The sequence below is a fragment of the Lactuca serriola genome, chromosome 6 (genome assembly GCF_051521515.1).
Source record: "Lactuca serriola cultivar US96UC23 chromosome 6, Lser_US96UC23_V15, whole genome shotgun sequence".
Taxonomy (NCBI): Eukaryota; Viridiplantae; Streptophyta; class Magnoliopsida; order Asterales; family Asteraceae; genus Lactuca; species Lactuca serriola.
This window is the reverse complement of record NC_136413.1, coordinates 126,207,052-126,221,958: the sequence shown is the minus strand read 5'-3', so window position 1 is coordinate 126,221,958 and position 14,907 is coordinate 126,207,052. Positions and strand designations below refer to the sequence as shown.

General features: G+C 33.1%; 1 protein-coding gene across 1 annotated transcript; it reads left to right on the top strand.

Annotated features, from left to right (window-relative positions):
• The first annotated feature begins 10,854 nt into the window (after positions 1–10,854).
• Positions 10,855–13,050, top strand: LOC145056765 (uncharacterized). Its single transcript, XM_079004486.1, has 3 exons — positions 10,855–11,123; positions 11,686–11,874; positions 12,656–13,050. The coding sequence occupies exons 1-3, from the start codon at positions 11,058–11,060 to the stop codon at positions 12,857–12,859; spliced, it is 459 nt and encodes a 152-aa protein (XP_078860612.1). The 5' UTR covers positions 10,855–11,057; the 3' UTR covers positions 12,860–13,050.
• Positions 13,051–14,907: the final 1,857 nt, after the last annotated feature.

Genomic DNA, 14,907 nt, shown 5'->3' with positions numbered 1-14,907 from the left:
TAAATTTCAAATTGGATTTTGGTTATGTATTTGATTTACTGGTTCGATTTTGGACATTTAGGTAGATTTGTATTGAGTTTGAGGCGATTTCCTGTAGTATTGGGTGGGGTGGAATTGGTACGGTACCGATTCATTTTTCCTTAAACCGTGTATCGTACCAATTATAATTAGTATAAAAAATTTGCTACCGGTACCGTACTAAGTACACTTGGTACCAATATATTTGGCTACCAACAAATTGAAGGGTTTTGATCATTCTAATACTCCCATGGTGTACATGCAACCCTAGATGCTTTGGATATATGTTTTCACTAATTATACATGCAATATTGTTTCCAAATCATTAAGCTTACAACTAGCATACAAATGACATAAACATCATAGAAATGAGTTATAGAATTACCTATTTGTTGTAGCTTGTAGTTTTGGCCTTTAAGAACTTAACACCAATAGTATGAATTCCTCAAATGGAATCACAATACACCTTTGGACAAAGGATGAATTTGAGAGAATATCCTCACACCAAAATCGGCTCAATGATCTTTCAAGAACTAGTGCACGATATGGAGGCTAAGGGGCTTCTTATATAGTGTGGCTTAATTAGGGTTACACCATGCAAACCCTAATGTGCATGACTTTCCACATTCCTTAGACTCCTTGGGTTTTAACCTCCATTGAGTATCCATGGTTCACCACATGGGTTTAGCCCAACATAAAGAACTATGGATCACAAGCCCACTTTATAAGAATGAATGATTTAGCAAATCAATCCCCATTTATCTAATTAGTCTCTTTTGATCACAAAATTAATTTCAAACTAATTCTTGATCAATACTAATTAAATAATATGATTTCATATTAATATATTAGAACGTATAATATATTAACAAATCATAAATAACCTCTTCTCAAAAGTCCATCCTATCAAATTGTCTTGGTGATATGCAACCCAAATGGACCACGCTACTCTCAGGTCAAGTACATACCAATTATAGTTATGGACATAGACACTAATCCGACAGTCTCACACTTGAATAAGTCTAATAATTATTATTGCAAGTACGACTCCACAACCCGACTAGCAATCGTAGCTCTTAAAAGCCGTTGTCGAACTCTGACCTAGTCAATGACGCGTCCATTAGATAATGGATCATGTATTCCTCCATTCTAGATATCATATGGACTGAGACATGGATTATAATCATTCTCTTTGTCCATCTATTGTTTCCCGATTTCTGATTTATGACGAACGACTAATTGAACAAATCAAATCAGTCCAAGCTTGGCCAAACACTTAGGGGTGTCATCACTAAATCATCGAGGGGACCACATATATCGCTTTTATCCACATGGGGTAAAAGGAATGGATAAACTTCGACCCAAATGTTTGATTGTACTTACTCATCAAATTATACACAACGATATGTTTTATAACAACCAAGTTACTGGTGCGTTTGCATATGTCAATGTGCAACCGACTCACAACTACAACTCACATGTCTCCGTTTCAAGAATATAAGATATTATTGTCTCACAATCACTCGTGATAAAATCCATGAAGTGATTTAGGTGAGCGTGGGTTGAATCCAATACTTGAATCTTATTCCAAGAGTACTCATGAACACTATAACAAACTTATGTTATGACTAAAACACCTTTACAGACCCATTCATGACAATCTTGCCTCAATACTTACTTCCAAAGTATGATCGACTGCGGATGGTTTGAATAACCTAGTTATTCGGTAAGTCAAAACATCCAAAGTGAAACACAAAAATAATACTAATCCTATATAGCCCCAAAACTTTTAAGTCCCATGTTGATTACTCATTATTCATTGTATAATGTTTCGAATAATCAACTTAATACTTGAATTAAAACAATAGGTGCAGCATGCACACTATGTTTGTCTATGGTCCTTACTTTGTGAAATAGATCAAATGACAACATTTCAATGATGCTCATTTCACAATTCCAAATCCTTACCGTAAATGTAAGAATATCAAATTCTTGCCATTTACTGTAATCTGTTAGATTCTAAACTTATATGCAATGATTATTTTGCAATGTCTAGGTACCAAAAGTTAGAGACTTGACCAATAATGTTACAAAATATTCCTTTGGAGATTGTTACAAGACAATTCCATGGAAATGAAGTCTCAAATTCAAAGTGCATTCCTTTGAACATCCTTCTTGCATAAAGGTTTCTAATTTTCTCATCTATTCTTCAACTCCCAATATGGAAACATTCCATATTTTCCGTACGGCAACTCATTATTAATAGACACCATAATAATATCAATATGGTCCATCCATTTCTATACTTCCAACTGTCCTTAAGCGACCAATTTTCGGCGAACCTTAGATTGTCCTTAACAGTTGTTTAACCACTTTAGTCATATCCGGTTCTATTCCTTTTTCCCTCTTAATGCCCTAGGCATTTGGAAAATTAGAACACGAGAATATTATAGCATATGCAATCGATCCTATACCCCGAAGTATATGGGACGCGATTCATAATGTCTAACATAAAGAAATGATACTTGATCAGTCTTTTGCTATAATATTTCTATGAGTAAATTACACGAATGGTCCCTATGGTTTAAGGTAATTTGCATGTTTGGTCCCTAACTTATTTTTTTAACTCGGAAGGTCCCTACTGTTTGTTTTTGTTACGCGCTTGGTCCCTATCTTACATAAAAAGTCTATTTTTCCCTTTATTTTTTAATTTATTTAAATAAACACACCCCTAATATCACCTTTCTCACCTTACCTTACGTACCCCATCATTTTTTCCTATTTAAATAATAGCCTTTTTAGGTATGACAGGGACCAAGCGCGTAACAAAAACAAACAATAGGGACCAAACACGTATAAAAAAAATCAGTAGGGACCTTTCGAGTTAATAAAATAAGTTAGGGACCAAACACGCAAATTACCCCAAACCATAGGGACCATTCGTGTAATTTACTCTATTTCTATTTGCCATGTTCTCATAATTTTGATTATGAAGAGGGATGTCGTAATCATGATTGAATTTTGAGAACACAATTAACCTTTCCATATATAGAATTTCCTTATGTTGAACCATTCCAACATAACATTCATATATATTTGACTAAATTTGATTAAAAACTCAATCTAAGCTTTTAGGTTTTGAAATGAAGTTTAAATTTCTCTCCCTTAATTATAGCAAAACAACTTTTCAAACCCTGCACCTTTGCAAATTGAAACTTTTGTTTTTTTATAATTAACATTGCTAACTTTCAACACTTACCATAATAATTATGCTCCCACTAGCATAATAATTATTATCTTTACTAGCATAATAATTATGCTCTCACTAGCTTTGACATGTACTCATAAATCAGCTGGACTTCTAGAAATCAATATTTATTGACTTTTCTTACCAAAGTTCAGATTTCTGATACGAGATGCTTTGATAAGATTTTATATTGGCTTCTCAAACTCATACACCTTTCCTTAGATAGCTCACATGTGTGTCTAAACAATTTTAGAACTTACAACAATAAGTCTCAAATGTTTAGACCTTTGCCATTTCTCACAATTTCAAATTATGAAGAAGGATGTTGTAATCATAACTGAATTGAAGAATGCAAATAACACAATTGCTATCTCCTTAAAATCTACTTACTAAAACGTTTCCTCACAATCATTTTCATGAAGTGGAGAGAAACCTTATGACACTTAAATTGTATGGTGTATGTGTTCATATCCATGTGAATTTGGCATAACCATAATCACAAGACAAGGTTAGTGACAAATCCAAACCCATATGGACTGAACCTGTTCAATCTTAATTTCGTGCCACCTGGCAGCACAAGGGTCTGCCATTGCTTCCAAGTTGTTATGCAAACAATTAAGAACTCATAAAACTCACATGCATAGTCAACTTTAACTGGAATGAGCACATAAATAAGAATATGTCATCACGATAGGTTACAAACCTTACGTCGTGTGCTAGTGTTTAATAATAGGTTTACTCTTGATTTGTTCTTGAAACTTTCAAGATCTTTAATACTCCCACTGACCTTTTGAGATATAAGATTCACTTTGTCAAGGAACATTACTTGACAAACAAATATTCAAGAGTTAGTGCGGATTCTAATCAAGACTAACACTTCACACAATTGAACTTAGTTGGTCTTTGTCCTTACCAATACATCACAACTTACTAATTTCAAATGTACAAGGGTAAGAAACATTTTACTCTACATTTGATGAGTGTTATAAACCTTCTTAAGATTATGTCACTCAAGTTACAATCTTGGATTATGACTCTAAGACTTGTTCTTGGAACGAAGTATGACTCATCTTCTTGATTTAACAATTTCAACAATTCACGATTCTTCTTCTTAGCCATACAAATGCACTAAGATATCCTTAGAGGATCAGTTGTGATATGGTTTTCCATAATCATTAAGATGATCATAAAACACGATACTAAAGTACTTCCTCATCTTTTCAGATTGGAGAAACCTTTTATCTTTCTGCCTAATTTCATTCTTCTAATTCGCTCTATCATACATTGAAACTTTTCCAATGTTCAAAATTATACTTAAACTTGTAAGCATAACCATATTTACTAAACTTTGGTAAATCATGACGAATAGTTTTATCTTTCTTTGTAGTGGACCTGACCAACACACACCTGGTGTACCCGATCCCCTAGTCCTTCACTTGACTCACATATACATATGAACAAGGAATAAGTCTTAATTTACCAAAGATGAAAATTCTCATTCATCACACAATATAAGTTGCAAGATTCCAAGTTTCTATCCAACTGAAACTTGGGTGATGAGAATCTTTCCTTATTTGGTAAATTTTGACACTACCACAAACGAAAAAATCAAATCCATATTGCTAACATAGAAACATACAAACATCATTTTTTCACAAAAGCCATTGTAAGGAGATATAAAAATAAAACAAAATTTTATTTATTTATAAAATGTGGAAAAACTTTCCTTACAATGCAATTACAAATGAAAACTATGTCATTACATATTTCCTAGCAATCTATCATAACTCTTACGCAACAACTCAAAAATTCGATCATCGAACAATGCGATTGAAATCCATCTTCGCGACCAAATTCAACATACTCTTCCTTTAAGCTTCCTTACCTTTTCATGATCCTACAAAACATCAAAAGTCAACCCTGTCACATCATGTATTAAAAATCAACAATTAGGAACTTAATAGAGTTAAATAGTAGACTTACCTGAAGTAGAGTTAAACTTTTTGATTCTACCTTCTTTCAAATCTTTCAAGTAGTCTAGGCAGCTTCGCTTCCAATGTCCCTTCAAATGGCAGTAGAAACAAATGGCTTCTTTTGCATTGGCACATGAGACAATCACAGACTTAGACTTTCTCTTTACCATTTGGTCAACCGAGTTGACTATGGCCGGTCCCTTTCCATTGGGAAGAGAAATCTTTTCTGTACTTCCAATGTTAGCATTGTCAATGTCCATAGAAGTTTGAGAAGTAGATCTTCCAATCAAATTTGCTTTTCTAGTGCGCCAAATCATTGTTGATTCAGCAGCAACAAGCAAATATGTAAGATCAATAAGGGTCATGTTGTGATCTGTCACATAGTAGTCTTTAATAAACTCACTGTATGACTCGGGAAGTGACTGAAGAACCCAGTCAATAGCCAACTTCCTTGGGAACACGACACCTAACATTCTCAGTCTGTCAATGTGTGACTTCATATCCAAAACATGTGCACACACATAATTTCCATCCTTGTGTTTGCTATCCAATAGGGCTTGAGTGATCTTGAACTTTTCAAGTCTTCGAACTTGTGGGTTAGGGAGAATAATTAGAGGAGGTGAAGGAAGTGAAACATGATATTGTGGAACATCATCTTCAAGAGGAAAGCTTGTTCCGAGAGATTTGGGAAGACCATAGTTGTCTGAACTAGACATCTACAATGGGAGAAATTCAAGTTAGTTGATTTCAGTTCTTAATATAACACCCAACAATAAATATTAAGGCTAGGACCCAACACAATTACAATTCGGAAGAGGGATGTCATAATCCGAATGCAAAATATTTGAAGGTAGGTAAATGACGATTTACCAATTTCCACCACGAAAAACGAAAAGAATTTTAGGTTTTAAGTGAATTGAAACTCCTAGATCCTTTGAGATTCATTGAACTTTTCAATGGCATGTTTAAATCTCGATTGTGCCCTTCAAGTTTGTGATTGGGATGCCGAGGATCATAAACAAGGTGTGAATAACCATCCAAATTAGCTTGGTACACTCAATGTTACAACCACCTAATTAATGTGCCGGTTAACCACACACGCTCCATTGATATATGATTAACACCAAGCTACCCATTGCCACACACTATCAGTCCCAGATTAGTGTGCAGGTTAACCACACATGCTCCACTAACGACTTAAAAATGTGCAAAGTGCAATTTCATGGGTTAGCACCAAATTCACATTTTCCTAAGTAACTAAGATTGAGAATTTATAAGTGTTTAGTTAATTAGTATTTCATTATACTTTTACTGAGAATTTAAATGTCTAATCAAACCCATTCGACTAACGACCCTCCACCAGTCAAGGAAGCGGTGGGTGAGAGCGGACACCCATTAAACTGTCATTTTATAGGCAGTAACCTTATACCCTCGTTATAGACCGACTTCGTGAATGGGGCCTACTAACGGTAAGACTGACTTTACTCTTATACATATATATATATATATATATATATATATTAAACCTATAATATTATAATAGTATAAGGGTTGAATTTTAAATTTTTAAAATTCTAGGGTTTGGAACTAAATGTTTCAAAGGTGAAACTTTACAAATTCCAAAACTTGAGGACAAGTTTTGAACTATTCAAAAACTTTTGGAATCCATAACTTATGAGTTTAATACAAGTTTTAATGAAAAAACTCTTGAAAATCCATAAGTTGAGGACAAGTTATGGAGTTCATGAAACATTTATGAAAATGACTCTTCATGTTCCATAACTCGAGGACAAGTTATGGATGACATAAAACCATTTAGGATGATATTTAAAAATGAGACTCTTCACTTTTCATAACTTGATGACAAATTATGGAATTCATCAAAAAAACATTTAGATTAACTATTGTAACTTACAAAATCAAACAATTTGTCTATGATCTGAATTAAACTCATAAGAACAAGACAATTCATATCAAACAAATTTCATGTAATTAGCCTAATCTTTTAAACTAACATGAAACTTTGACAATTATCTTTTAAATTAGATAAGCATGATCATTACCACATAAAAAACAAGTTTATAAGTTCAAAAACAGCTTAGGGTAATGATCCTAGTCCAATCCTAGCCAAAAACCTCGAAAATCTGCATTCTGGACCACCAACTCGTCGAGTGCATGAACTGACTTGACGAGTTAGTCAGTTTTCTAAGGGGACTCAGCGAGTTCCCCAGTGGACTCGGCGAATCCACTATCCAGAAAGCAGAAAGTCAATTTTTTCAAGCTCTGAAAACAAGTAGCATCAAGTATAATGGAAAACAACCCTAGGCACTGATACCATTGAAGGGTTTTGAGCATACTAACACTCCTTTGGTGTACATGCAACCATAGATGCTTTGGATCTATGTTTTCTCTAATTATACATGTGATGTGTGCAAACTCACTTAGTTTTAAACCTACTTTTAATTATAAAATAAACACACAAAGGCAGTGGACCTATCAATTGTGGTATAGTTAAATAAGTAGGGTATCGAACACAGGGAACGGTAAATTAAAACTAAAAACTAATTCTATCTAAATTAATTAATAAGTAGGGGGTTTTCTCTAGTTTTACAAGACTAGAAACTTACTAACTATCACTTAATCTAAAAACTAGAAAAACAAAGAATTAACTAGATTCAATAATGGAAAGGAACTTCTGTTTAGTTCAACTCAATTGATCCTATGGTTGATTTCAAGGTAATGGTGCAATGGATTAACTCTTTTGTTGGTTACCGATTCAAGTGATTGGATTCACGTTCACTACACTAATCCTTAGCGAATAAACTAACTTAAATAGTGATCAGTTGTCTAATTTAATTAAATTCACTAGATTAATTATTCAGGTTAATTTAGACTTGCAATAATTAACTAATTTGGTCCTTTAATTAACTTCTTGTTGATGGTCACCACACAAGCTCACACATGAATTTACTCAATTTTCTTATTAATTTTAGTTTCATGTTCATTAATCCTAGACATATGACAAAGTGATCACATAAACATATGAGGTTTATAATCAAAAGATGTTCATGCTATTTAATTACCTTCATATTAACAGAAAATTAATTATCATTCACACACAAGGTTCTTTAGCAAGCTAAAACTAACAAAGATCACCAACATTGAATTAATCCTACCAATAATCAAACCATAGTCTCAATTTTGTATCCCCAAACAGAAGTTTAAGAGTTTTAGCTCATGATTGAAGTAAATAACAGCAAACAAACGAATTCTAATTGTCTAGCCATAATGGAAAACAAAAGATTAAGTAGAATGATGAAATTTGCCTCAAATCTCCTTCGGAATTGGATTCTAGCTTGTATCTTCGTTCTCTAGGGTTTTTCTGGTTCTCCAATCACAGCTAATATCTCCAGAAGGGTTCCAGAATTCCCCCTTGTCGATTTGAGAAGTTATCTTTATATTTGCGAAACGACTCGTCGAGTCAGGAGCCGACTCGTCGAGTCCATCTCTCAATCCCCGTATGTGATAAGTCTCTGGGTCTTTGAGTCTTTATCTTCTCGAATACTCGCTCGGACTCGCCGAGTAGACGACCCTACTCGCCGAGTAGGTATTGTTTTTGGTGTTTTTCTTCTTTGTTCAATTCCCGAACTCCCAACCGCTATCCTGCTTCCTTTTGCTTCCGAGCTTCACTTTTGGACTGAAAACATAATTCAACACTTTTAAGTACCTTTTGTCCATGATATGCAATAATTTAGCTAATAAATGATAAAAAATCTATACTTAATATGAACTAAATATGCACATATCAACATGCAATATTGTTTCCAAAGCATTAAGCTTACAACTAGCATACAAATGACATAAACATTATAGAAATGAGTTATAGAATTACCTCTTTGTTGTAGCTTGTAGTTTTGGCCTTTAAGAACTTAACACCAATAATATGAATGCCTAAAATGGAATCACAACACACCTTTGGACAAATGATGACTTTTGAGAGAATATCCTCACACCAAAATCGGCTCAATGATCTTTCAAGAACTAGTACACAATTTGGAGGCTAAAGGGTTTCTTATATAGTGTGGCTTAATTAGGGTTACACCATGAAACCCTAATGTGCATGACTTTCCATATTCCTTAGGCTCCATGGGTTTTAACCTCCATGGAGTATCCATGGTTCACCACATGGGTTTAGCCCAACATAAAGAACTATGGATCACAAGCCCACTTTATAAGAATGAATGATTTAGCAAATCAATCCTCATTTATTTAATTAGCCTCTTTTGATCACAAAATTAATTTCAAACTAATTCTTGATCAATACTAATTAAATAATCTGATTTCATATTAATATATTAGAACTTATAATATATTAACAAATCATAAATAACCTCTTCTCAAAAGTCCATCCTATCAAATTGTCCTGGTGATATGCAACCCAAATGGACTATGCTACTCTCGGGTCAAGTACATACCAATTATATTTATGGACTTAGACATTAATCCAACACAAATTTGGTTGATACAAATTGGTAATGTTATATATCGACTTCTTTTAATAGTTCATTGTAAAATTTTAAAATAAGCAAATACATTAGGTAATTTAGACATTTAGTAAAGAAATTTGTTACGTAGTTCTTTTAATTTACAAAAGAATTCTACTGAAAATAACGCTAAAGTAATATTTTAATTTTGTGACTTAACGTGGTAATAACTATTAACTAATGCGACCAAATAACTTATATAACGTTCTTAAAAATGTAAACACTAAACACAATTAACAATTGAAATTTACGATTTTGTTTATATATATATATATATATATATATATATATATATATATATATATAAAATATGAATTGGTTGGTATAGTATTACCATGATATTCAAATTTTTGTATCATTACCGTACCAAGATTGTTCAATTGGTACGGTACTACCAACCAAACATGTTAGCTACCAAATATATTGACTACCAACTTTCTTGGTTCGGTTGGTAGCATGTTGATTGGTTTTCCATAGTATAATTTTTACAGCCTTAGTATTGGGTGGCCGGAGATGGTGACCAAAGTTGCTACCTTTAAGTGGGTTCATCCATTTAAGGAAGGAAGATGATGTGGGTGAAATGAGGCAAATGAAATTAAAAAATAAATAAACCTTAAAGGTCAAAAAATGCCTCTGACTTTCAGAGACATGTGAGACTTAAAGAATGTTTTGGATGAACAGTTAATTTGAGGAACCAAAGTTGCTTTAAAGTTTCAAATTTGGACCGACCATGAGATAAAAAAAAATTGGAATTGAATTGTACTTTTTGTAAACCATAGGGATGAATTTTACAATTTACTCTAAATATAAACATGTCTTTTACATATATTTAATGGTTTGATATTAAAGATAATAATAGAAAAGATCAATAATACAACAAAATAAAACCATTAGGATCAAAAATTTAATGTTTGTTATAGTTATCCTCCAAATTAACAATCTTAAATTTTGTCTAAATATATATATATATATATATATATATATATATATATATATATATATATATATATATATATATATATATATATATATATATATATATATATATATAATGTATAATGACAGATAGCATATTACAAAACCCACCTAGCCAAGCAACCGTCCGTCTTCATCTTCCCTTTCCACCTTACAATCTCTCTGGACTCTCTCTCTCTCTCTCTCTCTCTCTCTCTCTCTCTCTTACAAAGAGAAAGCAAAGCAATCTAACGACATCACACCCATATCACGTTTGGAGCTATTTCATTACTCTTTTGCTCCAAAATTAAAGCAAAAGATATGGTGGGTCTTTTCTCTAGATTTTCTGTCAGCAGAAATGGCCATCGTCGCTCTCAAAGTGCACTCGTAAGTTACAACATCTCTCTGTAAACTCCTAACTATTGATCACAGTTCATGGATCCTGTAGGTTCTCTTATTTCGTTTTCTATGCAATTCTATTTGTCTTAATCAGTATTCAATCCATAAAGTTCTTTAGGTTGATGATGGGTACAGGGTTATTCGTTTTCTAATCAATTCGTTTTTGACATTTGTAAATGCAAAATTTGGGGGTTTGACTTTTTCTTCAATAGCCTGAACAAAGAATCTGATTTTGGGCATTCTGGGTCTCTTTCACTATGTGATAAAATCCAATTTTGCTGAGATTCACTTGAATTTTTTGGATTTTGGCTGTTGTCTTCATAGAAAACGTAAAAGTCAAAATTTGATTCTGTTTACATGTCTACCATGTTTGACTATCGACAGTCAAATGAGTTTCAATTCGAAACCAAAATTGATGAAAGTTGTTTCCTTTTATGGAATACGATTACTATCGACATGTAACTATATAACATCTATCATGAATTCTATGCCAATTTTGCATTTGGAAAGCATAAGTTTTGAGTATAGTCGATTGATTTTTTACATAAAGGACGAAAGGGAAGTTGTAGCTGAAGATACAGAGGCTATAGAAACAACTGGTAATGTTACAGGATTTATGTCGACTTCTCATCATGGAATCGAAGTTGCAGTTGAGTTTAAGCCTGTCGAGCATCCGATTGAGCCTCTTGACCTCGATCAACCCATTCAATGCCCATTGCCTGAACCTTCGATCCTCAATGTAAGCCCATGCTTATTTATATTCCTATATATTTGATAAACTTGACATTTGGGGAAATGGGAAAGAGAAATAAAGTAGGATAATCTAATAAAAAAAGTAAAATGTAATGGGAAAAAGTAAAAAACCCTTATTTACTATAATAGTATTAAGTTAAAAAATTGCTCTTTTTGTATTAAATTAAAAAAATAAGTCTTTTGGATACCGGTAAATTACCGTTTTAGCCAAAAATGAATGTTTGTCTTATAAATGTTATAAATATGAATTCCCAAAAAAAAAAAATTACAAAAGCTATGAAGTAATAAAATAAAAAACATTTGCCAAAAAAGTAATAGCAAGTCTTGTCTTATTCATAATAGTTTAATAGAATGGTTGGATGTTATGTCCACTTGACATTTTATGAATCATAATGAGTTTAACTACTCTTGAACCAAACAATGGAAAAAAAATTAATATAAAATGATTAAAATATAAATGTTTATATTATTATTATTATTATTTTGCAATCCATTAAAAATTTATGTTTATATTATTATTATTATTATTATTATTATTATTATTATTATTATTATTTTGCAAATCTATGATCCATTAAAAATTTATAGCGCTTAATGCATTGTAGGAAAAAAAATGGTACTTATAAAAAATGAAATGATGATGTAAATTCTATAAAGTTTAAGGTATTGTATGTGTGAGGTCTTTATTTGACAATCTATATAGGTATTTTTTAATTCATTTTTATACCTTGTTTGCTAATTTATTTGCTTTGTTACATAACAAAAAGGATGGGAGAATATGGAAAGAACGCGTATCTGCAGGCGTGCAAAAACGGGTCGACTTACCCGGAATGCATGATGAAACGGGGGGCCCACCCGAACCCGAGACACCACGATCAAAATCACGACCTCGGACAAATCGAATGATATTGCCATCGATCAGTGCACCTGAACATAATATTCTAAAACTCCTAGAAGAATCAGGGATGTAAAATGTAAATTTATGGCTATCTTTGTTTAAATTTGGATGCAATTTTCGGGTTTTTCATCATTTGCTTTATTTATCGTTCTCAAAAACACAAACACAAGAATGACATTATATGTACATATTTTAAAGTTTTTTCATGCTGCTTATTAGAATATATGAATATATATAGAGATGTACATATATATGTTTGTTAAACATGTTATCAAAGTGTGAGTTGTGGTTAATCTGTTATGGTTCTTTTCACAGTCAATCCCTCTAACTACATATCCGACGTGGACATATAGTGTCAACAAACAAACGTTCTAGAGTCTAATTAGATGACATTAGGACAATGTCTTTCTTCATTGGTTAATGGAGTCATGACATTTATGGGTCAAATATTGGTTATACCTCCTCCAATTACTTATTATTCAAATCACTTATTTTGGTTCTAGTTTGAGTTTAAGACCTCAAGAATCACCCTCCTTTCTCTTTGGAGTGTTTGGAATTACATCGAAATCCACTAGATTATGACGTCATTCAACACTAGCTCCCAATTGTCTCCGAATCCGGAAACCTAAATACATCTCTTTGGAGTGTTCTCCTCTTTCATGGCTTCCACTTGTGTATTTTCTATTTTCTCAATAACATTATATATTAGTTCTATTCTCATTGATCTTCATTTAATTAGCTTTTATTTCTCTTTTTGGATCAAGGCGTCGACTATAACATTAGCTTTCCTAACATAATAAATTAGTTCACAATCATAATCATTTATAAGCTCAATTCACCTTCTTTTCCACATATTAAGGTAATTTTGAGCAAACACATAATGCGAACTTTTGTAATCCTTGTAAAATTTGCATTTCGTTCCATGCAAATAGTGATTCCAAATGTTAAGCGTGCAAATAATAGTTGTAAGTTCCAAATTGCGAGCCGTGTATCTTATTTCGGTGTCTTTCAATTTCCTAGAAACATAAGCGATTACTTTCCCTCTATTCATTACACCATATCCGAGGCCTTTTGTTGAAGCGTCGGTTTAAACCACAAAGTCTGTTTGGAAAATTGGTTTTACCAATTTCCAAAAATGGTTTTTTCCCATTTTGAGCATGAATTTCAAACTTTATATGTAATCAAAATGGACAAATGATTTCATATTCGTGTTCTCCTCCGTGACACCTTCATTTTGATATATTATACGTCCAAAACGGATTAAAGATGAATAGGAAATTACATGTTAAAGTGAGGTGTTTGGAAGAGTATAAACAAGTGGTTTATTGGATTTACTTCATCCCACATTGGTGGGAGTTTAAAAAGGAAATGAGTTTATAACTACAAAGCCTAACTATCTTTGTAAGACTTATGAAATCCAGACTCTCTTATGTGTGAATGCATGGGGTGCAAATGTGAGCCAATTTGGCTCCGGGCAACTAATTTGTGTGTGAGTGCACGTCCAAAAAAGTTCTTATTAAGGATTTTGTAACATCCCAAAAATTATGACTAAAAATTTCGTGTTCTTATTAAGGATTTTGTAACATCCCAAAAATTATGACTAAAAATTTCGTTTTTAATACATTGTCAATCCATAACATAAATCATAACATAAAATGAGAGTGTTAATTCAAAACATATTCTTATTATCAGAGTAAAACATCCCAGACTGACTAACTATGGTGTGTGTCATGCGATCATCCCGAGCTTTTCCATCCGCTACCAGAAGTATCTGAAACCAAAACTGAAAACTGTAAGCACGAAGCTTAGTGAGTTCTCCAACCTACCACATACCATACTCACAATCACATACTGGGCCTTGCCCCTGCTGCATCGGGACTAGCCCGACATCGGACTCGCTCCGGCATCAGGCCTTGCCTGGCATCGAGCCCCGCTCGGTATACAGATCTGTCTCACTTAGGCCCCGCCTGTCTCTGGGCCCTGCCCGCTAACATATACTAACATACAATCATAGCATAACACATAAACTGAACATATACTACTGGATTCCTGTTCTAAGGCCTCGCCTATCTCGGGTCTCGCCCCTGTCATGCTACTGATGAGTCATGGAGCCCTGTCCAC